The sequence below is a fragment of the Parasteatoda tepidariorum genome, chromosome 2, assembly GCF_982258835.1.
Source record: "Parasteatoda tepidariorum strain Cologne lab strain chromosome 2, Ptep-v5.0, whole genome shotgun sequence".
Lineage (NCBI taxonomy): Eukaryota > Metazoa > Arthropoda > Arachnida > Araneae > Theridiidae > Parasteatoda > Parasteatoda tepidariorum.
In genome coordinates this window covers 3,083,317-3,111,264 of record NC_141756.1, presented here as the reverse complement: position 1 = coordinate 3,111,264, position 27,948 = coordinate 3,083,317, and the positions used below count along the sequence as shown (strand labels likewise).

At 31.0% G+C, this 27,948-nt stretch overlaps 1 protein-coding gene across 2 annotated transcripts; it reads left to right on the top strand.

The window, feature by feature from the left end:
- The first annotated feature begins 12 nt into the window (after positions 1 to 12).
- Positions 13 to 27,948, top strand: LOC107439693 (sn-1-specific diacylglycerol lipase ABHD11). Of its 2 annotated transcripts, none has more exons than XM_016052371.5 (7): positions 13 to 420; positions 3,983 to 4,031; positions 7,093 to 7,246; positions 8,949 to 9,122; positions 10,447 to 10,638; positions 12,636 to 12,835; positions 27,741 to 27,948. In XM_016052371.5, the coding sequence occupies exons 2-7, from the start codon at positions 4,024 to 4,026 to the stop codon at positions 27,877 to 27,879; spliced, it is 867 nt and encodes a 288-aa protein (XP_015907857.3). In that variant the 5' UTR covers positions 13 to 420; positions 3,983 to 4,023; the 3' UTR covers positions 27,880 to 27,948. The 2 variants fall into 2 exon arrangements, with proteins under 2 accessions (XP_015907857.3, XP_042901129.2); XM_043045195.3 differs by lacking the exon at positions 13 to 420 and adding an exon at positions 2,849 to 2,923.

Sequence of the window (27,948 nt, the reverse complement as noted above, 5' to 3'; positions counted from 1 at the left end):
TTTTAAAGATAACATTTCAGTTTTATCTCTTATCACTTATTTGATTGGTTGTGATGAATTGATTTCTATTTTGTAAAAAAAAAACAATTCTATTTTAGACTTTTTTGATTTTCGAAAATATCTTTTTCGAAAATTAAATCAAAATATATGTCATGCAATTGAAAAACTTGCCGAAAAATATTTTATGCTTTTAAAATATAGATAAGCCAGGTATGATGGCATAACTCCAAAGTATTCTTTTCATGCTTCTTTTATTTAAAATGAATAAGTAACTAGGAAAGACTGCAATAAACAATGAATTGATATTTAATGATTAAGGTAGACGTATTAAGCGTTTCCGCACACTGGTTAGAGTTAAAGGTGTAACCTGTATTTGAACATTTTCTTATAATGGTTTTACTATGCCACGTAAACATGAGGGTAAGTAATTCAAGAACAGTATTCTTAATTTCTGAAAAAAAAAACTTCTTTTCTTTTGCTTTAAAAATTGAAATTAAGTTTTAAAGTAGAACAGTGAACAACAAAATTAATTAAATATGAGTTTAAAATTAGAATGTGATTTATCAAGCCTTAGCAAATTTAAATTAATTTAAAAAAACATGTGTTAATGTGCTTAATCTAATTATTTCCTTTTTTATTCGTGACTGATTCAGTTGAAAGTAAATGTTTCATTCATTTAATCTTTAGTAAATGTTTTTGAATCATCTCACTGATTACTTGAAAGTCTTTATGTTAATTATTTTTCTTTTATACCACTCATATTTCATATTAAAAATAAATAAATTTCATTTTGATTTACTTTTTATTTGTAAGCTAAATGATGAATGTTAAATAAATTGAATTGTGTTTATGTTTATGATTTTATGTTATTGTTTGCACTAGAACACATAATATATTTAAAAGATTTATCTAGATATCATAAAAATGTTTTTTGGCCGTTTTTCCAAGTCCCTTTCGGACAGAAAAATCTCTCTTTATGACCAATAAAAAACAAGGAAGATACAAATATATTTGACTGTCAATAGCACAAAAATAATAAGTTATAACGATATTTACCTTTTTTATTAATTATTTGATGTAACTTGAAATTACCATTTACCATTACTTATCATTAATTCAATATATTATTATTATAATTCAAATTATAGGTTTAAAATTAATAGTGTCGTTTTTTCATTATGAAGTAATCACATATTACCTTTCTTATCCACTATTTTATTGAAATGGTATTTATTTAAAGTTTTAGAATTTTACGTTTTTCAAATGGTAAATGATTTGAATGTTTGAAATGTTTTTAAGCGGTAAATGAATATTTTTCGTAAATTTTAAGTAAAACGATGCTCGTTAACATATGCTATTCAAAGTTGAATACAAATTACCAATAAATTTCAATAACTATAATAGAAGTTAATTTTTCAAACCATGGATTGACAATCTCATTTGCTTTTAAGTCAATATTTTTAAATTTTGATTTAACTATTTGTTTATTGTCAGAAAAGAAGGGAAAAAAAAGATTGCGAAACATTTATAGAGGTTGGTAAGAAACATCCTAATTATAAATTGTTTTATTAGAATTTCAATTTTAGTCTTTCCATTCAGAATTTAATGATTCTAAATCCGTTTTGATTTTTATTCCAACTTCGCATTAAATATATTTTAATGCTTTTTCGAAAACATTTAAAAAATAATGAAGTTATAGATATGTGAAAAAAATATTGATTATTTTTATATTAAATGAAATCAAAATTTCGTGAAACTTTCTTTTGAAGTTTAACGTTTCTTATTGCTTACCAAATAATAAGGAAGACATTTAATAATAGTGAAAGCAAAATTAAAAAATTAATATTCAAATTTTGACTATCAGTATTCATTTTTTTTGTCAATATGTATAAAAATGAATGTCGGAATGTTCTTTATAGAGTCCTAAGCTATTCAATCGAGAGCAGTGAAATTTGGCATACTAATAGTTCAAAGCACGGGGAAGGTCGCTATCGACATTCCACTACAAACCATTCGAGCGGAATGAGCGAAAACACAAAATTGAATTTTCTGATAGGTTAAATGACTTTGTTTGAAGCTTAACTATTGACGATTCTATTTTATTAAATATTTTAAAGATATCGTCAATTATATTTGCCGGCTTCTAGTTCTGTTTGATCTTTAATTAAAAAAAAGTACGGTTAAATGAGTAGAAATTTAAACTATTTTTATTAAGAGTACCGTTAATTCTTATTACATAACTTAAACGCATTATTTCAATAAAATAGATAAAATGATAGAATTATACTAAAATTTTTATGCATATTTTTATATGCATATATTATGCATATATTATTATGCATAATTTTTATATTATTATGCAAAATTTTTATGCATATATTATTAAAATGCATATTTTTATAATAACTTAATATATAATAATATAACTTTTATATATTATTATATTATTAACTTTCATTATATAACTTTTGTATATAACTTTTATATTTTAACGAAAATCAATTCCATATTTTGGTACAATTATCTTAAAAAGGATGAACTATCGAAAAATGCAATAATTTTTCGCTTATTTTTTTTAAAAATTTTATTGTGTTGCTCCCTCTTAAACATAAAATTTATATAAATATATATAAATATAACATTTATAATGTTATTCTGGTTTATTCCTTAGAAATTGAAAATCTCAGGTATTAAAAAGGGTAACTTACGTTTTTTAAGTTGTGAGAGATAAACTGGTTTCCAGGCTCAGATACTGCAGAGACTTATTGTTTCTTATCACTTTTACTTCTACAGTGCGATAAATCTCGAGCCACATGGCACCAAAAGTCACTATTCATTTTCTGGCTGCATAAAATGGAGCTCAATTTTCCCATAGTTTGGTATTTTCACTAGCTCCAAATATCAGTTGAAGGTTGCACCAAAAGTAGGTGTTTTGCATAAACAAAACATTGATTTTTATTCTTTTTTTTTTCTTTATAAAAGTAGAGAAAATTTTTATCATTAATAGGCATTTTTAAAACACTCAAATGCAAGCCAAGATTGTTATTTACCGTAACAAAACTATTTATCGGAAGTAGGTTATTTTATAACATAACTGTAACCCTTTTATACAGCCAACCAAATTTAAATATTCTGCATAAAAGAAATGAACTCTAATGAATACAAATAAAACTTTTACCGACCTAAATGAATTGATATATTGAAACAACATGAATGAGTTTTTCCGAAACACCGAGTTGTAAAGAAAACATAGCGTCGTGAACAAATATCGTTCAGTTTAGTAACCGTCAAAGTTCTTTTACCGAATTTCGGCGCAGTCAGTTGCACTATCGATCAAACTTCACAATATATATGGTGTCACTAAAATAAAATGATCTTCTATTTAACTAAACTTTGGGATAAGGAGAAACTTTGCACCAAATACTGGTTAAAGATTTACCGAGTTTTTTTTTTTTTTTACAGAGTTGTAGTCTCTTGTCAGAGGCTTCTTCATCATGAGAGCATGGAAAGCTCTTGGATTTAGTTATTAGCATCCGAGAAGTGTAATGTTTATAGCCCCCTTCTCCTGAAGTCTTTATTAGTTTAAAATTGACATTATCAATGAAGTCTCCCGGCTTTCAAAATGTTTCCAATTATTTAGAATAGGCATTTTTGAGAGAAAAATTTAGAAGCAAAACGTATAGGTTAACTACTTGAACGAAACAACAAAAAAAGTATTTTTTTTTTCTTCCTTTTTAAAAACTTTTAAAATCAAAATTGTTATTCTCGCACAATAAAAAAAAACAGGATTTCTGGGCTATAGAGATATTCACAAAACGCTTAATGAAATAAAATCTTTTTATGTAACAAGTTGTGTCTTATGATAAGAAATAAAAGCTGCGTTATCCATCATGTTATGAAATACTTATCAGATAATTTTTGTGATCAACATTCAAAGTGTATAAACTTCAAGCATTTGAAGCTTTCTTGTTTGTCATTACAGATGAATAAATAGCATTCCTTTCAAATTCTTCACTCTATAGAATGGAAACGTAAGTTAAACATATTTTACTATAATTATAAATATTTCAACAACTGTAGTTAAATATAAAAACATTTTTTCTTGATATTTAGTTTGAGAATACTTATCACTTCTGAAACTAAGCTTACTTTTTCATTAAAAAAATATTACCTTTGAAGTAAAAATCTTAATAACTAATAAAAAAAATTGAAAATTTCTTTAATAACATTTTTATTAATGTTATTACTCATGCCACATTATTCATTATTTTAGTAATTCTTAATATATTTCAATTGGAATTATTTTTAGATTTAAAAGTATATTAAGCTGTTGTATTTAGCGATATTAGTTCTTTGGATGTTCGGATTTTTCACGAAAAAAAAACTGTGAAAGAATTGGAAGAGAGATCAGTGTTTATTTAATACTTATCTAGCTGGATTAATTTTTCGTAAGCTGAGCTCATACTCATGCTCATAAATTCAATCATGCTATTAGCTAAAAAAACTCTTTAGTTTATGTTGAAATTATTCATTTTTTTTGTGCAATTTAACTAATAGTTCATTATTTAAAAAAGAATTCTTTTTTTTTTAAAATAATACATAAATCGGATTTTTAAGAGATTTTGATTAAGAGCTGCATTTAAAGTTATTTACTCCATTTTTCCGGCTATGGCATGCAAAATTAAGAAGCTTTAAATCATGTAAATGAATTTCGTTATAATATGCATGTATTACATATTATTACAAAATTTATTAAATTTGAATGTATTGAATAAATTTTAGGTAAGAGTGTTTCATAATAGAATGTTAAATATCTTTTGTTCGAGCTCATTATTGTAGAGATATGGTTATATCACAAAAAAATGAAGTATCATTACTGAAACTAACTTTGAAATTCTTTTCCCTTCCAAGATGTTTTAAATATCTCATTTACCCACATTTTGAGACTTATAAAATTCAAATCAACAAAATTGAAATGAATTTATTCAAAACAAAATTCTATTTTTGAATATGATTTTGTTCTACTATTTAATTGCTTTGTTTAAAAAAATCCTTAATGACATCTTTCTTTGACACTTTTTTATAGGTCAACTAGTCAAAATGTAAACCAGTCAAAAATATAACTTGCCAAAAAAGAAATTTTTAGCTACCGAAGTGAAATGACTTGGTACCTCCTTTAAGGTTATTTTTTAATTGATTCCGTAGAGATTTGAATACTTTCGAAATATATATCTTCACAACTTTTTATTAAAATCATATATGATACTTCCTTCCAAAGAGTGAAGGAAATTCCTTAAAAATATATTTTCTGTGGTATAAATATATTACTACGTGATTTTAATCAGGTGAAATATCTCAAACGTTATTTAATATTCTAGAAATACTTTTGTTTGAAAATAAAAAATAAAAAAATTTAAAATGAAGGAATAAAATTTATTATTTTAATTATTAATTATGAATAGTTACATTATTGTCGTTAATTATATAATTATTATTAATTCTATTTCCATTATTAATTTTATTATTATTATTAATTCCATTATTACTATAAATTCTACTATTAATATCACTTCTATTATTATATTTAATTCTATTTAAACCAGTAATTACATTGTTTAATGAAACATAAAATATTAGAAATATTGTTTGGAAGTGAGATCTTTTATTTCTTCCTGATTTCTCTGGAACTAATTCACCATCATTCAGTCGATTATGTTAAGTGTTCTGCTTTTTTTTTTTTGCCTTAGATGAAACTAGGGCCTTTCTTCTCTTGTCGACATCTGAACATCATGCATTATTAGTTCATTTCTCGCCACCTCTTCTACTGTAATGCTAGAACAAACATTATCACTTTTACTTCACAGTCATGGTTACATCATTGATCAACATCTAACCAAACATTAATACTTGGTCAAAATCCAAAGTACAATATTTTTGGTTAAAGTGATAAATAAAATCGATATTTGTACATCTATTAGATTCGCAATACTAGAAATCTAATTATCAATTTATCTTATTGATACCATTAATATGTAATTCAGATGAGATTTGACTTAGTTGCACCACTATACAAAAGCATCGCAGTCAAATGTCAATTTTTGCTGATCAATGCACATTAATAATCACAGAAATGATTGTTACTGTTACATGTTTATAGCCTTTTTTCCATGTTAACTGATAGGGGAACTGTGTGTAGGGGAGAAGCATTCTCCCTATTTTGCCCATTTCCTTAACCGCCAGTGGGTTAAGACTGTTGAAAAGTTTCCGAACTGTTATCTTAATTTTTGTTATCACGAGATGTAATATATAAAAAATAAATAAAACGTGTGTGAGACAACTACATCTCCCCTCAGGTATTAAGTAACCCTATTTTGCAGTACTTATATGTTTATCTAATATATTTCAAAAATGGACCCTATTTAGATTGCTTTAGGACCTTACGTTAGAATAGTCTTATCGTGTAAAATTCCGATCAATAAAGCAAAAGTTATTAAATTCAATTCTTAATTTTGGTCATAGTATTCATTTAATACCTTTTTTGCAACGTTTCTTATGATTGGTATAATAAATAGAGTTGAATGTTATTTGACACTATTTTTCTTTGAAAATATTTTAAGCGAAAATAGTCTCAAAAGAATATGTTATAGAATCAATTTTATTATAAAGAAGATGAAAATTTCTTAATATTAGCATCCATTATCAAAATAAAATTTCGTATCTGCCACCTTCTGAACTATATATATTTACTTAGAGAAAATAAAATATTCTGGTAGCTACAAAAACATTATATTAATAATACTACCACTTTTTAATTTTTTCGAAGTACGTATGAGCCCTGTGTTATTACAAATTGAAAGTAACATTAATGTATGCTAAATCTCATTTAAAAATGAACTCTAAATTTCATTAAAATGCCTATTCTATTAACAGTAATAATACTTTGATAAAAAATTCCCTTTATTATTAAATGAATTTTTTCTTTCGATTACATATAAAAGACCGTTAAATTTATTTTTCAAAAACTATACATGAATGTAAGTTTTGAAAATAAAAACAATGAAGTGGATTTAAGCAACATTCTTTATTTGATAGCTACACGCCAGCCAAACTTGCTTACAGGGTATTTGAGCCTTCAACTGGTACAGATGATAAGTTGAATCCTGTAATATTCCTTCACGGAGTCACAGGAGCGAAAGAGAATTGGGGTGATATTCCTCAAACCATCGCGGATGGAACAAAACGAAAGGTAATTAAAGAATGATTTTAAATTATTCTCGTGGAGCCGTAACGGGATAGAGCGTTCACCTTCCGATGAGGTGAATCATGTTAGAATCCCAGTGAAGGCTGGTCGATACGAATTACGCACCTGGCTTGCACCGACCACAGTGCTGATATCCTCAGTGGAAGAAAAATAAGCTTAATAGAATTTCACCAAATGTGATAACCGAATTTTACAGCCTTCTTTTTCTGACAATTTTAGAAAATCTATCGTTTCCTTCCAACTACAATGGCAAGAGGAGCTTTCTATCTATATCTTTTATTATTAAAGTAGTCGTCTTATGGTTACGTGATTTTCCCATTCATCACACATTTGCATCATTCGTTACCATGGATTTGACATATCTTGCTCTTTCCCCAACACCCGCATGTTTCAGTACAATGTACTGGAGTAGGAAACGAGCAAGATTACTGCAACGAAAAGGAGGAAAATGTGGAGAGAAAGGAAATTAGGTTAACTTAATCCAATTCTGTTTACATAAAATAAAGCCCAGATTTCTGTTAATTGTTAAACTTACGAAAAAAAACTGTTAGCTGGTGTGTAAGTGCAAAATTGCTTGTTTCACAGAAAAATACTGGTATTTCAAAACAGACGCCTTTTTTTTTGGCAGATAAGTACTGTTATTTTAACAAAAACCTCTAATACTTTAGCAAAAAAACTCTGTAATTTGAAAAAAAAAGAACTTGATAAATTAACTAAGTCAACATTATGGTCGGTGCGAGCCAAAAGCAGCATTCGCACTATCAGTTGACGCTGGGATTTGAAACATGCGCTTTGTCCCCTAAGTCATTGCAGCTCTATGGATTACTCTATGGTCATTGCAGCACTATGGAGAAAAATCTCTGACCTTTTTTTTTTTGCTTAAAAATCTTACTTATTGAAATAAAGGTAGCAAAACTTTTTAAACTATAATGGTCCATTCGTATAAAAACGTTCGACAAATTAATTAAAGAAAAATTATATCTTAAAAAAATTAATAATCAGGTAGAGTATTGATTTGACATTAAATTTGTATCGTAGTTTTACTTATATAATATTCAAAACCAGATAATAATTTCTGAAAAAATAAGAGCAAAAATAAAAATAAAAATAAGAAATGATTTTTAAAAAAATCGAACTTTAAGCAAATCTGTTTAGCAAAAACTAGAATTTGAATGGACGGTTTAAATCCGTTAATGGATCGAATGAAAAACTGAGAAGAACCGTTTTTGTCTACCCATACAGCTTTAAACTGTCCAATATACAGAAAAAGTCTGTAAAAAGAACGATAATTTTTTACAATTAAGTTGTTGCAAATTCTGGAATAGAAAGTGAAGGAAAAAGTTAATTGTCTATTTTTTTAAATTTAAATAACTGTGAACTAAGTGTTTTTAATTCAATTTTTTTAACCTCACATGACTCTAATAATTTTTTTTTTAAATATTAAGAAAGTTTTGGAAGTTTAAATATATAGGCATAATTAACGAAACATATTACAGACTGAATAATTTTTTTACTATAAATTTATGTCAAAAATCAGCACATAGCATAAGAAATGAACAAATGCTTTAAACACATTTTATTATCTAAAATTACATACCCGCTTCTAAAGTTTTAAAAATTTCTCTTCTAAAAATTTCTATTTTCGAATTCAATTTTGGGTTTTTCAATTTATATTGTACGTTTTTAGGCATTCGCTGTTGATTTCAGAAATCATGGAGAGAGTGAATATTGTGAAGTTTTCAATTTTAAAGTGAATATTGATGATTTATTTCATTTTATGGATACAGTCAACATTCCTAAAGCTGCAATTGTTGGGCATAGTATGGGCGGCATCACAGCTATAGGAGCTTCCCTGAAAAAAGTAAGTTAAGCAATAATTTGTATATATTATATATATATATATATATATATATATATATATATATATATATATATATATATATATATATATATATATATATATATATATATATATATATATATATATATATATATATATATATATATATATATATATATATATATATATATATATATATATATATATATATATATATATATATATATATATATATATATATATATATATATATGTTACGGGCAATCAATCATTAAATAAATAAATAACTTTGATTAGATCCAAGCATATTACAATCATACATAAACTTGGTATTAGGTTAATATTTTCTTTCCCTCCTTACAGTATTAGCAGTTAAAAAAAATTTCTGGTAACACTTCAATGTCGTGGCATTCATAAGCCAGGATAATGACAAATTCGCCATTTTATAGCATATATCTTTACTTTAATTTTATATTTTGGCTTAAGACGTTTATATTCTGCAGAAAACAACAGGATTTCTTAAAATAACTCAGATAAATCTATGTAGTTTATGTTATTAATGATTTCAAGAAGCCAGGAAAATGACAACACAAAAACCTACTCACCTTGAAAAAGTTTTTGAAATAGATTTTGAACCAGAAAATTGGTTCTTTATTCATGCAACAAGACATGTACATATAGGAATGTATCTAATCATTCTATTAACATAAGATATTGATTCCTGGCTCTATCTATTTTGTTTATAAATCATTAAATAAAAGTAGCCAGGAAAATTAAAGATTTTCTTGGGACAAACAAATTATTGACGGAAAAAATTATTTTAAACGAAGTTTTTGTAAATAATATCTTCTGCGCATATTCTAGAAATGTTTACACCGGTTAGATAAAAAAAATTAGATATTGAAAAAATTATGGGAAGTTTTGAAGCTAGTTATTATTGGAAACATTGTTTGGGACATGCCAGGAAAATGACACTTTGATATTCAATTAAATTTTTTAAGTATACAAAACAGTCAATGCTAGTGCAAAGTCATTTTAAAATGCTAACAGCAATGCTATTTATTAATTTTTTTTTTAAAAAAAGTTCCTTTAGTATTATAGTAGTAGATCTTGGAGCAAGGTACAGCGAATTGTCATATTTCATGAGAATCACCCATATATATATACAATGAATGCAGTAATTATGGATCATTTTTTTATAAAATAAATACAACCAAATGTATTTCTTTTTTATACTGATCGATTTTTTTTCTTCTATTTTATGCATTAATCATTTAAGTTATTTTGCGCTTATAACATTAATTCCATTTGAGAACTATTACGATAATTTGTTTTCTCTTTTTAGCCGGAACGGATTGAAATGATTATTGTAGAAGATATGTTCACGAAGACAATTTCCCAAAAAAGTTGTGAGTCCATTCTAGATTCGATAAACATGCGTATATTATTGATTCAAAGCATCCCCGGTCATTTGAATGATACAGAGGCTATCAAATTTCTTCTTGATACTATATTCACTCACATTCCAGAACAAAACGTAAGTCACACTAATAACTTCTTAAAGTATTTTTTGGGTTGTTTCTGTCACTCTTAGTATTTCGTTACGAAGAAAAAGAGTACGCATTTTCATCTATCGTATTACAGTGCACCCACTTGTAATTTTGATGACGCAAATTTATGAAATATAAGAGCTTAAGATGTAGATTTTTTGCTCACGCCGCCATAATTTCTCTTAACATCGGCTAAACGATGTAAATGCTTATTTTTAAATTTACGTAATTTCAATTAAAATTATTAAACCTTACCCATCACTTAGGATAACTATATAACTTGCATATGGTGTCACTGAAATATCAATCAGCAATCGGGGTGATTTTTTTGTTTACATGCACAAATTTGTTTCGTCTAGTTTGAAGTAACAATTGAATCATAATTTATCAAAAACTGAATCTTTTATCTTAATACCCTACCAATAATACTGTTTCTGTGGAATAGCTTGGATTCAGTCGTGCATCGTGAACGTCCTCTATGGTATTCCTAAAGTCCATTTTTCTTATGTTCAGGGCCATTGTGGTGATCTCGGGAAGCCGTGATGGCTCAGGGATAGAGCTTTCGCCTTCCAATGAGGTGAACCGGGTTCGAATCTCAATGATGTCTGGTCGATACGAATCTGAATCCGGCTTGCACCTACTACAGTTTTGGCGTGAAATATCCTCAATGGTAGACGAAGCATGGTTTAGAGTCCCTTTGCCGTCAGGCTAATCGTGGTAGGTTTTCGTAGTCTTCCTCTCCATGTAACGTAAATGCAGATTAGTCAAAACGTAAATGCAGATTGTAACGTAAATGCAGATTAGTCATCAAAAGTTCTCCACGAAAGCAAATTTCTTCCAATGCTCGATCCCGGAGTTCCCTTGTCTTCTTGATTGGGTTTAAAATTACAAGGCTACGTAGTTGCACATTAGTAGTCGCAAACCCAAAAATTTCGTCGACTGTTCAACAACGGTTATAAAATAAAATAATAGAGAGGACCATTATTTGTTATTACATGACAGTATACTCAGCACCATTTGAAACAAAGGATATTTTTGCATGAATTCTCAAGAAACCTTTTCACTGTAATTTTCGAAAATAATTTTTATCAGCGTTAATCTTTCAGGAATTTTTAGACATCATTTCAGACGGTAGTTTTTAAATTAGCGGTGATTTAAATTACACTAAATGTGTGAAGTTTCAGTATTGAATTACGTTTCTAGAGTGTATTTGCATCGATAAAAAATTCATTTGTAAGATATATTTTAAATTGTGAATCAACACAACATAATCAATGATTTCAATTTACTTTTTAGTAATGGTTTAAACCTTCTGTGAAAATTAGCCTAATCCAAAATACGTATTTTTTAATTTTTACAAGAAAGAGAAATGCTTTTTTTAAAATTATAATTCTTAATATAGTTGTAGACTTCAGTGTACTCTGAGAAAAATTATCCTAATTTCAAAATCCTAGATGAAAACTATTTTTTCTCCTTTGAAACATTTTTTCTCGCTTCTTTAAGTTCTGGAAACACATCGCACTGGTTTTAAAATTTTTTTTAATGTTGAAGTTAATTCGTTAATTTTTTTGTGTGTGAAATTGCTCCAAGCATCTAGTCTAGAATGAAATATTTCTCTTCTTATTTTTTTTCCTCTCGCTTTTTTAAGATCTGCAAATTTGATATATAGGACTAGTTTTGAAAAGCTTAAAATATTGATGTACAGTAAAATTATTAGATCTAATATGTTTTCTCTCATTAGAACTTATTAGAATATAGAAAATTATGTTCTAACCTTACAAATGCCTCTTCTCATTAGAATATAAGAATTTATTTGCTCAACATCTGTTACGCCTTCCTTCATTTCTTTTTTGTCTTGCACTTTTTGAGATCTGAAAATATATCGCCGAACTAGTTTTAAAAAACCTCAAATGTTGACACCATAGATATAATATCTAAGTAAATCACAAGCTTATAGCTCGGTATTTCTTTATTTCCTATTTAGTGGCCTTTCACTAAGACGCCTGATTTGTATGATATGAAAATTCCTTTTGTCCGACGAGAAGATGGCGGACTTAATGTTAAATTCGATAAAGAACGGATTAGGAAATCTCTGCAAGACAGTCAAAATCTAATGGATGAACCAAGTGGCCAGTATCATGGACCAGCACATTTTCTTTATGGGAGCCGATCTTCATTATTAGTGTGAGTTATTTGTTGATAATATTTCGCTAGGCTTGTTAATTGATAATGTGCCATAAGAAATCTATACGCATACAAAATAATTCTTTGTCTCCCGAGAAATTCCCCATTCCTTTTATTTAATTGCATTGAAATTTGGCACTCTGATAGAGCTGAATAATAGTGTTTATAATTAACCTACCTTTTTTTTCTGTTTAATCTTTCGTGTTCTTTCATGTAAAACGTGCTCTTCTAAATTTAAAAATGTTAAGTAAACTAGGAAGGATGGCAAATTATAATAATAAAAATGAACGAAAATTATGTATAAAATACCAATTTCCCGGAATAATTTGTAGCAAGGCTAAAATAAAAAAGATATGAAAAGTACCGTCACACTTAGAAAACTAAAAATGATTATAAAAGAATCAGTACCATCATTAGAAGAAGAATATTAGAAAACTGAGGCGAAAAAATACACTTGATTTAAGGAACTTCATTTCGCTTCAAAAGATATGAAGATGGAAATGTATGCCGATATGTTTTAAGTGCTTAAAAAAAAGGCCCATTCTCAAAACTTACTTGACATGAATGAAGCAAACAAAACTGATTTGAAATATAAAACTTAAAGCTGCTAATAAATTTTTTTCTTCTAAAATTCGAGTAAGACGAGAGTTGTTGTGACTCAAACGATATTTATTTTCTATTTCCATGAAAAAGAGATAGATAATGTTTGGTAATCTGGCAATAAGAAAATTGTTGTGTTCTAAATTTACGTTGCTTTAAAGAATTACGTAAAACTTTGTTACTCTCTGGAAATATTAATTCTTCTGTAAATAGCATTTATGTGCCGTATTATATGTTTTAATAAACCATTGGAAAACGTATATCAGCTTCTTAGTTTGAACATTTGGCATCCGTGAAAGGTACCATTCCTAATATTATTATTACGAATTTGGTTTCTATTGTTACGTTTACTAAAAACTTGTACGTTTATTAAAAATTGATAAAATGGAAGCATTAAAACTACAGCGGAAAACTTTAAGAGCTGCGTTTACGAATTTTACGAAGGTTATTTCTACAGAAAGTAATAAACAAGAAGTTAATACGCATATTTTACAAGAATTTAGTTCTCAGTTATCCGATAAATTTCAAAGATTGGAATCAATACAGAATTCTATTACAGAAATAATATTAAATTATCTTACAAAGGATGATGAAAAGGAATACATAAAAGAGTTTAGTGAGGATGAAAACTATAGAGATCAATATCTTTCATTTAAATCAAAATTAGAACGCATCGAAAATAGTGTTGGCGTCATTGCAGAAAACGCGCCAAGTAACAGAAAGTGTCGTTTGCCAAAGCTGGAACTTCAAAAATTTAACGGCGATATTAAATCTTTTTTAGGAATTTGGAACCAGTTTTCTAAAATACATGAAGATAAGGAAATGCCATCGGAAGACAAATTCCGATATTTAATACAAGCTATAACTTCTGGCTCTAGAGCAGCTAGCTTAATAGAGAGTTTCCCTCCAACGGCTCAAAATTATCCCAAAGCGATTGAGCTCCTTAAAGAAAGATTTGACAGAAATGATCTGTTAGTGCAGGTTTACGTTCGAGAGTTGCTAAAATTAGTTGTTAAGAATGCTGTCTGTGGCAAGAAAAGTGAAGATTTGTCAAATTTATACGACGCTTACGAGCCCTGGGCAGATTAGGTAGATCTAAAGAAAAGTTTACTGATTTTTTATCACCTTTAGTAGAATCTTGTCTTCCTGAAGATGTTTTAAGAGCCTGGGAGAGACATAGAATGTCTTCCACGCCAGGTACTAAAGATGGTGTTTCTGAGAGCAGCCAAAGGTTTCTTGAACAACTTATGATCTTTTTACGACAGGAAGTCACTGGCGAAGAGATGCTCACCGTTACACCCTTGCATTTTATGGACTGTGCAGGCCCAGCACAGTATTATTGGGAGTTGTGTTCACTCGATTGTTCCATAATTTCTGAGGGCTCGAAATTGAGTGGATTTTGGCTTGATTAAATGTGTTTAAGATTTTAAGTCATTAACGTATGTATATTTGACAGAAGCGCCACCTTTAATTTTCTTTAGATTTATTTGTATTAATATTTCTCTTTAGGTTGCGTGGCAACCGGAGATAGTTTTGTTGTTGTTCTTTTTTGTTGTAATTTAGAATTATAATTTTTTAGAATCCGTTTTTGATGCTAAATTATTAGTTATTAAAAGATTAAAGTTTTGTATTTGTTGTCATTCATCTGTAGAACTTGTAGTTCATTTGATTGATTTTATTTAAAAGGCGTCCGCATTATTTATTTTCACTTATCAACGACATTTTGTGGCGTCCGCGACAGGACGGTTGATACGCTACTTCTGATTTGAAAAATGTTTTTAGCATCAAAAGGATTTAAAAAGGAAGATCTTATTATTGTTGCCCAAGAAATTGGCGAAGTATTACCTCAAAAAGCTACTGTAGCGGATCTGAAAACGATCATTTTGAAAAGTAAAGAATATTTAGCTGATCCAGATTTTGTAACAAGTGTATTGGTAGCTACTGTCAATGATCGACGACAAAAGGAGGAATATGAAGAAAAAGAGAGACAAAGAGAATATGAAGAAAAAGAGAGACAAAGAGAATATGAAGAAACAGAGAAACAAAGAGAATATGAAGAGAAACAAAGAGAATATGAAGAGAGAGAAAGTATAAGAAAACATGAACTGGAGTTGGCGAGAATTCAAGCTACATCGCAAAGAACCGGTGAGTCTCCGCCAAATATTATTAGTGCCAGTGCCAGAAAGCAGTTTAATTTGCCAAAATTAGAACTTAGGCAATTTAGTGGGGATTTAAAAGATTGGCTACCATTTTGGGGACAATTTGAACAAATTAATAACGATACAGATATTGCCCCTGAAAACAAATTTCAATACCTGATTCAGGCTACAACTGTTGGATCTAGAGCAAGAGAAGTTGTAGAAAGCTTTCCTCCAACAGCTGCAAACTATACCAAAGCAGTAGATAGCCTCAAAGCCCGATTTGGCAAGGATGACCTTTTGGTCGAAGTTTATGTTAGGGAATTGTTGAAGCTCATAGTTTCCGTTCAAAAGCATGAAAGGATATCTATGACGTCCCTTTATGACAAACTAGAGTCATATCTTAGAGCTTTAGAAACGTTAGGTGTTACGACCGAGAAATGCGCTTCAATACTATTCCCTATGGTAGAATCTTGTTTCCAAGAAGAGTTTCTAAAAGCCTGGAACCGAAGTTCTTCCCGCGTTGCTTCAGTTGACGCCAAAGAGCGATTAACGAACATCATGGCTTTTCTGAAGGCAGAAACGGAAGGTGAAGAAAGAATTAATTTGGCAATGTCAGGTTTTGGCTTGGGATCTGATGAAAAACGCCAACCCTTTAAAAAGAAAGCAAGAGATTTGCCAACAAAAAGATTTCCAACAGCGGCAAATCTATTGACTACAGATGTAAAAGATTTGAAGAAAGTGTGTGTGTTTTGTTCAGGGAAACATAAAAGTTCAGATTGCTTTTCCGCTCGAAATATGACTTTAGCTGAAAGAGAGAACATAGTAAGAGAAAGTCAATGTTGTTTTGCCTGTTTAATGCAAGGACATCCAGTTCGTAAGTGCAAAGCTTTTATAAAATGTGTCATATGCGGTAAAAGACATGTGGTACTAATGTGTGGATCTTTAGCGGCAAAAAATCGTGAACCCGATAAATCTGGGCAGAAAAGTGAAAGTTCTGAAATAAACATGTCCAACATCACATACGGTCCGAAAGTGTTCCTTCAAACTATGAAACTAAAGCTGATATCTGATAGAAAAGAAATTGTGGTGAGAGCAGTTTTGGATTCTGGATCACAAAGAACATATATTTTAAAAAATTTGGCTGAAAAGATGGAATATGTTCCTTTGAGAAAAGAAACTCTCATACACTCTTTGTTTGGTGGTCATAAATCAGATAAATTTGAACACACGTGTTATAGAATTAGATTAAGGAATCCAGAGAATAACTTGACTTGTAACATGGAAGCTTTAGATCAAGCATCTATTTGTGATAGTATAACACCTGTTAGCTTTGGACCCTGGTTAAAAGAGCTTGAAGAAATGAATATAAAGTTGTCAGACGTCGGAAATGAGTCACAACCAGTTCAAATTCTGCTTGGAGCTGACGTAATAGGAAAACTTATGACAGGAAAACGAAGAGTTTTGGCAAGTGGATTAGTAGCAATAGAGACACTATTGGGATGGACTTTAACAGGGAAAGCACCTGAAAATGATTTACCGTCAAGCAACGCAATGTTGGTTACTTCACTTTTAGTAAAAGAAATGGATATTTCTGAGCTGTGGAGATTAGATTCTTTAGGAATAAAAGATCCTTCAGAACAAAAATCTAGAGAGGAAATGCAAGAAGCCTCAATGGAACATTTCTTAAATACAGTGAAAGTTGAAGGAGACGGCCGTTTTATAGTTAGTCTGCCATGGCTTGATGGGCATTTGCCTTTGCCAGATAATTATGATTTGGCGTTAAAGAGATTGCAAATGACAACACGCAAGTTGAAAACCGACAAATTGTATGATGCCTATGGAGAAGTGTTCAAGGACTGGGAGAAAGAGGAAATAATTGAAGAGGTTCCAAAAGAAGACATGGGGATACCTTGTCACTACTTACCTCATCGACCTGTGATAAAGGAGAGCAGCACAACTAAAATCAGGCCCGTGTTCAATGCTTCTTCTAAGAGAAAAGGAGTTCCTAGTTTAAATGATTGTGTAGAAAAAGGGTTAAATTTGATAGAAGTAATTCCCTCAATGATAAATAAATTTCGGAGATATCAATTTGGCGTAACAGCTGATATACGTAAGGCTTTTTTGCAAATAAGTCTTTATGAAAATGATAGAAATTTCTTGCGATTCTTATGGTATGGAGAAGATGGACAGCTGAAACATTTTCGTCATCGAAGAGTTGTGTTTGGCGTTTCTTGTAGTCCGTTTTTGCTAGGAGCTACTATTCAATACCATTTGAATAATAAACTAGAAGAAGCAATGGGAGGGAATGAAAAATATCCTAAGGAGATTATACAGGAACTAATATGCAGTTTTTATGTAGATAATTGCCTCACAAGCGTGAAAACTGAATCAGAGCTGAAACAATTTATAGAAGTTGCTACTAATATTATGGCTGAAAGACAATTTGATTTACGAGGGTGGGAGTCTACTAACCCATCAGAGCCTAATTCTAGTGAGACCAATATTCTGGGAATGAAGTGGAATAGACAAAGTGATACTCTGTTAATTAATATTCCTGATATGAAAGATACAAAACATGAAAAAATCACCAAAAGAAGCATTTTAGCTGCCTCACACAGAGTTTTTGATCCTATGGGGATAACTAGCCCGGTATCGTTACGACCAAAATTATGGTTACAAAATTTGTGGAAAGCTAAAATTGGTTGGGACGATGAAGTTGACACAAAAACACGAGAAGATTTTACAAAGTGGCTAAGTCAGCTTGAATATCTGAAGCGCATAGAAATCCCAAGGTGGTTACATTGTGACAAAGGTTACGAACGCATTTCATTACATTTCTTTTGTGATGCCAGTAAATTTGCGTATTCCACAGTAGTTTTCCTGAGAATAGAAGATGAAAGCAATGTTCAAGTTCACCTGATTCAGAGTAAAGCAAGAATTGCACCTAGCGGGAAAAAGGAAACAACGATTGCTCGACTTGAACTTCTTGGTGCCACAATTGCAGCTCGTCTGTCTATTGAAATAGTAAAACAGTTTCCGACGGACAAAGTTCATTTCTGGACAGACTCAACAACTGTATTAGCTTGGCTTAAAAGAGAAGACACATGGGGTGTATTTGTGGAAAATCGAGTTCAAGAAATCAGGAAATTGACTCCAGTAAAAGCATGGAGGCATTTGCCCGGATCTATGAATCCCGCAGACTTACCAAGTAGAGGTTGCTCTGCTCAACAACTTGGCAATTCGAAGTGGTGGGAGGGCCCCAGCTGGCTACATCTTTCCCACACACAATGGCCTGCAGCAGCTGACGAAATTTCCGTTAATGAAGAGGAGGTAAATTTGGAAAAAAGAAAACAAGTAGTTATTTCCATGGTAAATATTGAAGTAACGGAAATATGGTGTAATTACTTTTCAACATATAGCAGAAATGTAAGAGTAGTCGCTTGGATCCTACGTTTTGTCCACAACGTTTCACATCAGGATAAGTTGAAGGGAAATTTAATCTGTGAGGAGATAACAAAGGCAGAAAGTGTGATTTTTAAGTCAATGCAAACAACGCATTTCCAAGATGATAAATTTCTCGCCAAAATACAAGCTTTTCGAGATAAAAGTGATATTCTGAGAGTCAAGACCAAACTGGTACATAGTGATGAGAATGAGAATTTCAGATGTCCAATCCTTTTACCTGCTAACAGTGTTGTGTTAGAATTAATCCGTGAAGAGCATATAAAAGCGATGCATGCAGGTCGTTCCATCTTACTCTCAAGACTCAGAGAGCGATACTGGATTCTTAAAGCTAAAAAGTTAGTAAATAAAGTTATTTCCAAGTGTGTGACTTGTAAGCGTCATCAAGCTAAACCAGTAGAAGTTCCTTTTGCGCCCCTTCCAAGAGAAAGAGTTACTCAGACAAAAGTTTTCCAAGTGTCTGGAGTGGACTATGCCGGTCCTCTGTATCTAAAATCGAATGAAAAAGCTTGGATCGTTTTGTTTACCTGTGCTGTGTACCGAGCAGTTCACTTTGAATTAGTACAGTCTCTCACTACAGATGCTTTTATTCAAGCATTCAGACGATTTATCGCAAGAAGAGGTAGAATATCGGTCATTTACTCGGATAATGGAAAGAATTTTGTAGGAGCAAACAATTATTTAAAGAATTTAGATTGGGACAAAATTGCTGTATACTCAACCGCTCAGAAAATAGTTTGGAAATTTATTCCACCCACAGCAGCATGGTGGGGTGGATGGTGGGAGCGGATAGTTGGAATGCTTAAGACTCTTCTGCGTCGTGTGTTAGGTAAATCTGTTGTGGATTATGAAGAACTAACTACAATTTTATGTGACTGTGAATCGGTTATAAATAGCAGACCATTGACCTACATTCACGATAATCCATCTGAATTAGTACCTTTAACTCCGGCAACATTTATATACGGGGAAGGTAGCAACAGCAACGAAACTCCCGATCTAGACCTTGTGAATCGAACCTCTATGTTGAAACGCGTAAAATTTTTGCAAAAGTTATGTGAAGATCTCAAACAAAGATTTAGAAATGAATATCTTGCTCAGCTAGTGCACAAGGGAATAAGAAGGAATGATGTTATAAACATCGGTGATATTGTTTTAATAGGACAAGATAATGCTCGACGCATAGATTGGCCTCTTGGAATTGTCTTGGAGCTTTATCCTGGAAAGGACAGTATTCCTAGAGTAGCCAGATTAAGAACCTCTCAAGGAGAAAGGATCCGACCTTTCCAAAGACTTTTTCCTTTAGAGCTATCAGCAAAGAACGATATGGATGTTCTGGAAAAGTCTTCAAAGAAACTTAACTTGGAAGTTGATAATATTCTCAAGTCCGTTGATGTGCCTGATAATTTGGAAGTGAATTCTCTTATCAAAGGCAGATTGGGAAGAATCATAAAAATTCCGCAACGCTTAGATTTATGAACTTTTGTTATTTATATAATGACTGAATATTTTTTAATTAGTTTCATATAAAGGTGACCAATATACATGAGTTAGTTTGTATTTTAAAGAAATGCTAACTGTTTGTTTCAAAGTGCTATTTATAATATCACTTTGCAAAGGTGGGAGTATGTTTAAGATTTTAAGTCATTAACGTATGTATATTTGACAGAAGCGCCACCTTTAATTTTCTTTAGATTTATTTGTATTAATATTTCTCTTTAGGTTGCGTGGCAACCGGAGATAGTTTTGTTGTTGTTCTTTTTTGTTGTAATTTAGAATTATAATTTTTTAGAATCCGTTTTTGATGCTAAATTATTAGTTATTAAAAGATTAAAGTTTTGTATTTGTTGTCATTCATCTGTAGAACTTGTAGTTCATTTGATTGATTTTATTTAAAAGGCGTCCGCATTATTTATTTTCACTTATCAACGACAAAATGAATTCCATCTCTGCCAAAGTCGACACGAACGGCTTGAATCGAACGGTATCGTAGACCTGATCACGTCGAAATAAAGGCGAGATAATTTCAGTGATAGTGCCCATGTTACCATTCACAAGTCCTTTCTCTATATCAATATTAGAACGAAGCATCACTCTGGCTCCGTTGAAAATTTCCAAAACCTTTTCTAATCCACCAGTTTTGCTGATGTCATCTATGTTTGCATTGTCTGTATTTCTTATCACATTTATTAAAACATCCCGAGCCTGAATGCTGAATATTCGCACTCCTTGAGATCGATATCGTTCAAGGACGGCTGTGTTATGCGCGTGATAGACGCGTAAGATATATGCGAATTGCTTTATCTAAGTCAAAAACGCCAGATATCTGTCAACATTTTTGACGCTAATAGAGCAAAATGTGGGGCCTTCAACTCACATACGCGGAGAGCATTTAACAGATCGGCCAATTGTGTATCACCTTGTTGTCGCATGTTCTCTGTCAACTCCACAAGGCTGAAGATTCTCCACAAACTAGTTGCCGGAATAAATCTTGTAGTCTGGTCGAATATCGGAGCTCCACGAATAGGTGGCAACTGAAACAAGTCTCCAAAAACCATAATGTTGATGCCACCGAATGGTTCATTTTCTTTCTTTTTCAATTGTCGTAATCTCGAGCACATCATACAAAACATTTCGTAAGAAACCATGGAAATCTCATTTATAAGTAGAAATTCTATGTCCTTCCATTGATTACGTAACGCCCTTAAATAGTTACCAGTAAGTGATGCCAAATTTCCTATTATTTTGCCGTCTTTTTTAACTGGGAATTTAAATAATGTGTGGATTGTTGTTCCACCAACAAGTCTTGCAGCTACACCGATCACTGCGCCAACTTTAACTGCTTTCTTGCCGTAAGAGCGATTGACCTGTTCCTTCAATGCATTAAAAGTAAAAGTTTTGCCAACTCCAGCAACTCCGGTGATAAACATTCTAATGCGACTCGGACTTCCATTTAGTTGACTCTGAATGCTGAGAGTGATGGTGTTGAATAATTCTCGCTGTCTTAAATTAATTGCAGCACAGACATTTTGAAACTGCTCATTTGTCATCGCCTGTTCATTAACTTCATCTTCAAGTTCTGCTTGAACAATTTCTTCTGGATTTTCGAAATATTGAAAGCATGCGCCTGATTGAATGCAGTTTCAAGTTGTCTGTATCTTGCACGATGAATTTCAAGGTACGCATTCGTTTGTCTCAATTGTTCATCTCGAGAAAGAAAAGCATCGCGAGCATTAATATGCTAATCAATTAATTCATTCTCAGAGTAAAATGGTACATATTGTACCAGCAGATTATAGAAATAATTTTCTGGGTCGTTCGACATTTGGAAATACGGTATTCGAACAACAGCTGAAACATTTCTAATTACCATTTTTGTGTTGTTGATCAGATTCATGAATTTTCGTCTTGTTGGTTGCTCTTCCTCTTCTGCATCAATACTTTCTTCATTATCTTCCGCTTTTTTGCATAAAAAGCCTCAAAATTCATCGCAAATTCAAGTAGACACATATTTGGGAAATCACAGCCCTGCTCTTGTTGTCTTGGACGATTAGCATATCGCTCAAATAAATTTGAGCAAAGTCCAACTGCTTCATTATTTTGAAATCTCAACATTCGATATCGTTCATCAGGCTTTCTTGTATTTAAGAAAACGCATTTTATTGATCTTAAGCGTAGTAGCAGATGGCAGAGTCGATATACACATTCTGATGCAGAAACTTGTCGCTCTTTCAATACTCGCATGCACGATTTGAAGAGCTTTGCAGCGATGCTAGTTTCCTCGCGACGAATCTCCCGAATCGCTTGGGTTACACCTTCATTTACATTTGCTGGTTCCGTCTTCGAAATATACTTGAAGACATAATGGACAATTGATTCATTTGACCCGCAAGGCTGTATGTCCATATTGGCATTCCAAAACTCAAGAATGGGCTGATTATAATTATTTACCCATTTTTCATTGGATTTTCGTTTTAGAGTACAAAATCGTCCTCCATTTCGAATGAACTTATTTGAACTGGGGGGGGGGGGCTCATCCCGAGTTTGTCGACATGGCTGGCGAGGAAAAGCAAATCGACATGTTTCCGAATCCGAATTGTTTTGTAGCATGTACGAGTATGGCGATGAATTTGATTACGTTTGACAAGTGCTCTTAGATCTTGATCTTCATCTTCGTTTGGTAAGTGGCATGGAATCACTTGATCGATGTGCGAATGTCCTTCTGGTGTTTCAAAAGATGGAGGATTTTCAGCCCATACTACAAGGTGAACATGTGGGCTTCCTCGGTTCTGAAATTCAACTCGATACCGGAAATCAACGATTTTTCCACCAAGAAGATTATCTTTTGTTCAATCTGTTTCATAAAAGCATTGACACGACGAGAAAAATGGCGGTTCAACACAACGGGATACAATTCAATCAAATGATGCACTTCTTCAATAATTAATTGGCTGGTATCTTCATCGGGTCTGCCATCTGCAGCAATTAATAGGGCTTTGCGCAAATCCAACCAATGCAAATCATTACAGCTCAAAGTAATAAACCAAGTTGGAGGACCAAGGCAACAAATAAATGCAATTAATTCATTGTGAGCTGTTCGCCAATATGATGCGGATTCTCTAAGATTCTTTAAATGTAAATGAAGATCTTCGGCGACACTTTCTTTAGAACAAGATATTGACTTTCCGCAAGTGTATATTACTCCAGATGAATTTGATATATCTTAAATGATTCAAGACAGTCACCTAGAAGATCTCCTTAACGGACATGAAATCAACCAATTGAGGAATATTTTAAGAAGATATTCGAAAAGTTTTAAAAATAACCAAGGAAAAACTAATTTAATTAAGCATGACATTCAACTTAGTACAAATAAGCCAATTATTTCCAAGCCTTACCGAACTTCACCCAGACAAACAGAAATTTTAAGAACTGAAGTGCAGAAAATGTTGGACTTAAAAATTATTGATTTAGGTGAGAGTGATTTTACTTCTCCTATGATCCTAGTAGAAGCACCAAATAAAGATCCAAGGCCCTGCATTGATTACCGTCGTCTCAACGAAATAACTGTAACACAATATTTCCCACCTCCGAACATAGAAGACCGAGTTGCAGAGGTAGCCAAGGCGAAATTTATCAGTCTTTTAGATTTCGCCAAGGGATATTGGCAAATTAAGCTTAAGCCAAACGCTCAAAGATTAGCTACTTTTGTTACCAGTTTCGGAACTTATAGACCATTACGACTTCCATTTGGGTTAAAGAGTGCCCCCTATTTTCTTTAGCAAATTAATGGCATGACTACTAAAGGATTTAGAAGAATTTGCAGTGCCATACCTTGATGATATAGCAATTTTCTCAGATACCTGGGATTTTCATTTAGAACATCTTAATTCTGTATTGCAGCGTATTAAAGAAGCAGAACTTGCATTGAAACCTTCAAAATGCCGTTTTGCACAAGATCATGTTCTTTATCTTGGATATATTGTCGGACAAGGCTATAGAAAACCCTCTGATATAAAAACACGAGCAGTTGCCGAATTCCCTGTATCTAAGACCAAAACTGAGATTAGAGCATTTCTGGGACTAGCAGGCTATTACAGTCGATATATACCAATGTTCTCTGTTCTAGTTGCGCCATTAACAGACACTTTAAAAGGCAAAACAAAGAAGGGAGAAATTACCTGGACTATCGAATGCGAAGAAGCCTTTAAGAAACTAAAACAAAAATTAACGATCCCACCTTTACTCTTCTCTCCCAACTATGAAAAAGAATTTATCTTACAAACAGACGCTTCGGAAATTGGTATGGGTGTGGTATTAACACAACTAGATAATGAAGGCCATGAACACCCCATAGTATATCTGAGTAAAACGTTTAATGAGTCCGAAAAAAAAATATTGTACAAAGGAAAAAGAATGCGCCAGTATAATTTTTGCTATCAAAAATTATTTACATTATTTAGATGGGCAAAAGTTTACTATTCAGACTGATCATCAGCCGCTAACCTGGCTTGAAACAAATGCTAGTTCAAATGCCAGATTTATGCGTTGGGCTTTAGCACTACAACCGTTTGATTTTAAAATTGTGTATAGAGCTGGCACTAGGAACAAGAATGCAGATGGTCTCAGTAGAGTATCTTTAAGTTCTTGATTTTAATCAGACAAAAGTTAATTGATGGGGAGGTATTTGTAAATAATGTTTGTTTTTCTTATTGATGTTGATACAGTTTAGTCTTATTTACTTATTCATATGTATGACTTAATTTGAAGGGGAAAAAAACGAACTCGTAAAGAAATTAGTTTATAATTGAAGTTAAACCAACCAAAATTTAATTTGAGAAATTATTTAAAATAATGAAACATGGGTGTTAAACAAATTTGATTGTAGAGAAAAGTGCTAGTGTTCTTAAATTATGTTATTTTTTTATGTCTATAAATATTAATAAGATTGAGTTTGGATTTAATTATATGATGTATAAAAATTTTAAGTATATTGTTTGGATTTAAAACTAGTGAGATACCAAGATAAAAATAAGCACTTTGAAAGAAAAAAAATCTGGTTAGCTTCATTCTTTAGATATTGTTGTATATATGTAAATAGTTATATTTAATTATATTTATTTTATGTGAAGTTAAATTATAATATTTAATTATAATTTTATTTTGAATATTTTAGTTTGATATCTAAATTGAGTTACAAGTGAATTGTCTATTAATTTGACAATTGGGTATAATATAAAAAAGCACAACTACTTCCACTTCGAAAATTTTAGTAGGAATAACATATACTATCGTGCAATGCTAAATGAATGGAAGATAGTGGTTGTTGTTTAATATTTTACACGCGCTAATTTAATATGATTTGAAAACATTGATTTTTTTTTAAAATATGGATTCTATGGAATGATGTCCGTTAAGTTTAATTGGCTTGATGTCTCACGTTGTCAGAAGAGAAAAAAAAAATTTAATTTTTAATAAACTGAGTTTTAAATATGTTTACTAAAAACATTGAGTTACTTAGATGAAACAACAAAATCAATTATTACAAAGCGAACTTTTCTATTTAATACAATATAATCTGGCGAGCAGCTATTTAAAAGATCGAACATTCCGTTTGTTTATTTGTGGCTTGATGTCAGGCTCGCAGAAAATGCCGTTCACTGGTTAAATTTAGTAGGATTAACACAACCTGTGACGTAGGCGATAGTATACCCAATTAGAAAATGTAATTTTAAAAGTGAAATGTTTTGATTGTAACATAATGTATTAGTTTCAACCTAAAGTTTAAAAAAAAAAAAAACACAAATAAGTTCATAAATAACTTTTCCTTTATTAGCTATGGAAAAGTTCTTCCAAAGAGAGAGGAGTTATAAAGTCTAAAAATATAAAAAAATATAGTTGGTTTGCAAAAGCATAAAAATTACGGGCAGGCAAAAGCATAAATAAAGTAAAATAAGCATACATAAAGAGATAAATTTAAAAAAATAAAAGCAGACGATAAAATTAGAAGTCAATTTTTAGAACGACAGAGTTGTTGGTTTTCTTTAGAATAATTTTTGTTTGGAATTTGAGTTCCTTATACGGGTTTTTCTTGTTGTTTTATGATCTTCTCACTATCCCGTTACGGGTAATTCATATTTGTAACTGTTTGTGTTGTTGGTGAATAAAAGTTTCTTATAAAAAAACTGAACAATTCTTTAATATATCTGATACGCTACAGTACCCAATTGTTTTTCTTAGCAACCACATGGGAAAAACTGTATTACAGGAAAAAAAATTAAAGACTTAAAAATTAAGAAACTCGTTTCTTGAAACTATATAAAATTTGCCTCATTTGGTTATTTTTGGCAGAATTTACACTAAACGCCTAAACATTCCTTCTGCTATTTTGATCTTTAAAGGATCTTTACAATGTAAAAATCTGAAAAAGAGTTTTTTGAAGAGAAAAAGTTTAATAAATTTTTGTTGTGCCAATTTTATTTTAATTTACGAGCGTTTTAAAAAAAATTAATCGCATGTGTTTAACTTTTCTGTCTGAGTCATTAAGTAAATTATTTTTGATAATTTATTTTCTTTGGGATTGGTTAAATAGGTGTCTTGAAATGGCAAATTAAAATGTTGCATTTTTTAATGTAAGATATTTAAGCAACTTGCTCATATTATTCAGTGAACATCCAATTATTTAAAGTAAGAATTCCTATTAAATATAGACTGTTTATTAGAAGACTGAAAAAGTATTTAAAAAAAAAACCCTGTAAGATCGCATTAAAATGTCTTAGTTTTGAAAATAAAAATCATAATTCTTTCTTTCGTCATTTCAGTAAAAAATTTTAGTGTCTTATACACTGATATAAAATTTTAAAACAATAGTGACTAAAAATTGAGAATAGTATTGCAAAGTTTAATAAAAATACAATTATAGTTTGTCTAAAGTAAGAACTCGGGTCGGCAAAGGTAATCTCTTTCTCCAATTTGTGTTAGCCCTAGAGTGAGGAGAAGCTACTCTCCCTGAAAGGCGCTATTCTTGTTTCCATAGTAGCAGACGGCCTCAGACTTTGTGGCGGGGGGAGTTCGTACCGTAGATAAACTACAAATATCTATGCAAATAGGAAGAGTAAATAAAATCTGACATTTATGAGTTAATTAGATGAATTAATAGAGTATTCTTATCTTGTTAGTAATTAAGGTTATATTTTTTTCAGAGGAAATGAAAAAGAACACATAAAAAAGTACTTCCCAAGAGCAGAGTTCTTTGAATTTGAAAATGCTACCCATTATATTCACATGGAATACCCCAAAGAATTTTCGAACAAAGTTGTGCACATCATTAGCAAATTATGACATGCTTATTTTTGTATATAACATTGTTTTATAATTTATCATTCAATAAATTATTTCTTTGTTTTGTTA

What these genes read in the sequence shown, in the direction of transcription:
- LOC107439693 (XM_016052371.5), top strand. An exon ending in CGGATGGAACAAAACGAAAG is followed by an intron (nt 7,247 to 8,948) that starts GTAATTAAAGAA and finishes GTACGTTTTTAG; the next exon opens with GCATTCGCTGTTGATTTCAG. An exon ending in CTCACATTCCAGAACAAAAC is followed by an intron (nt 10,639 to 12,635) that starts GTAAGTCACACT and finishes TTTCCTATTTAG; the next exon opens with TGGCCTTTCACTAAGACGCC.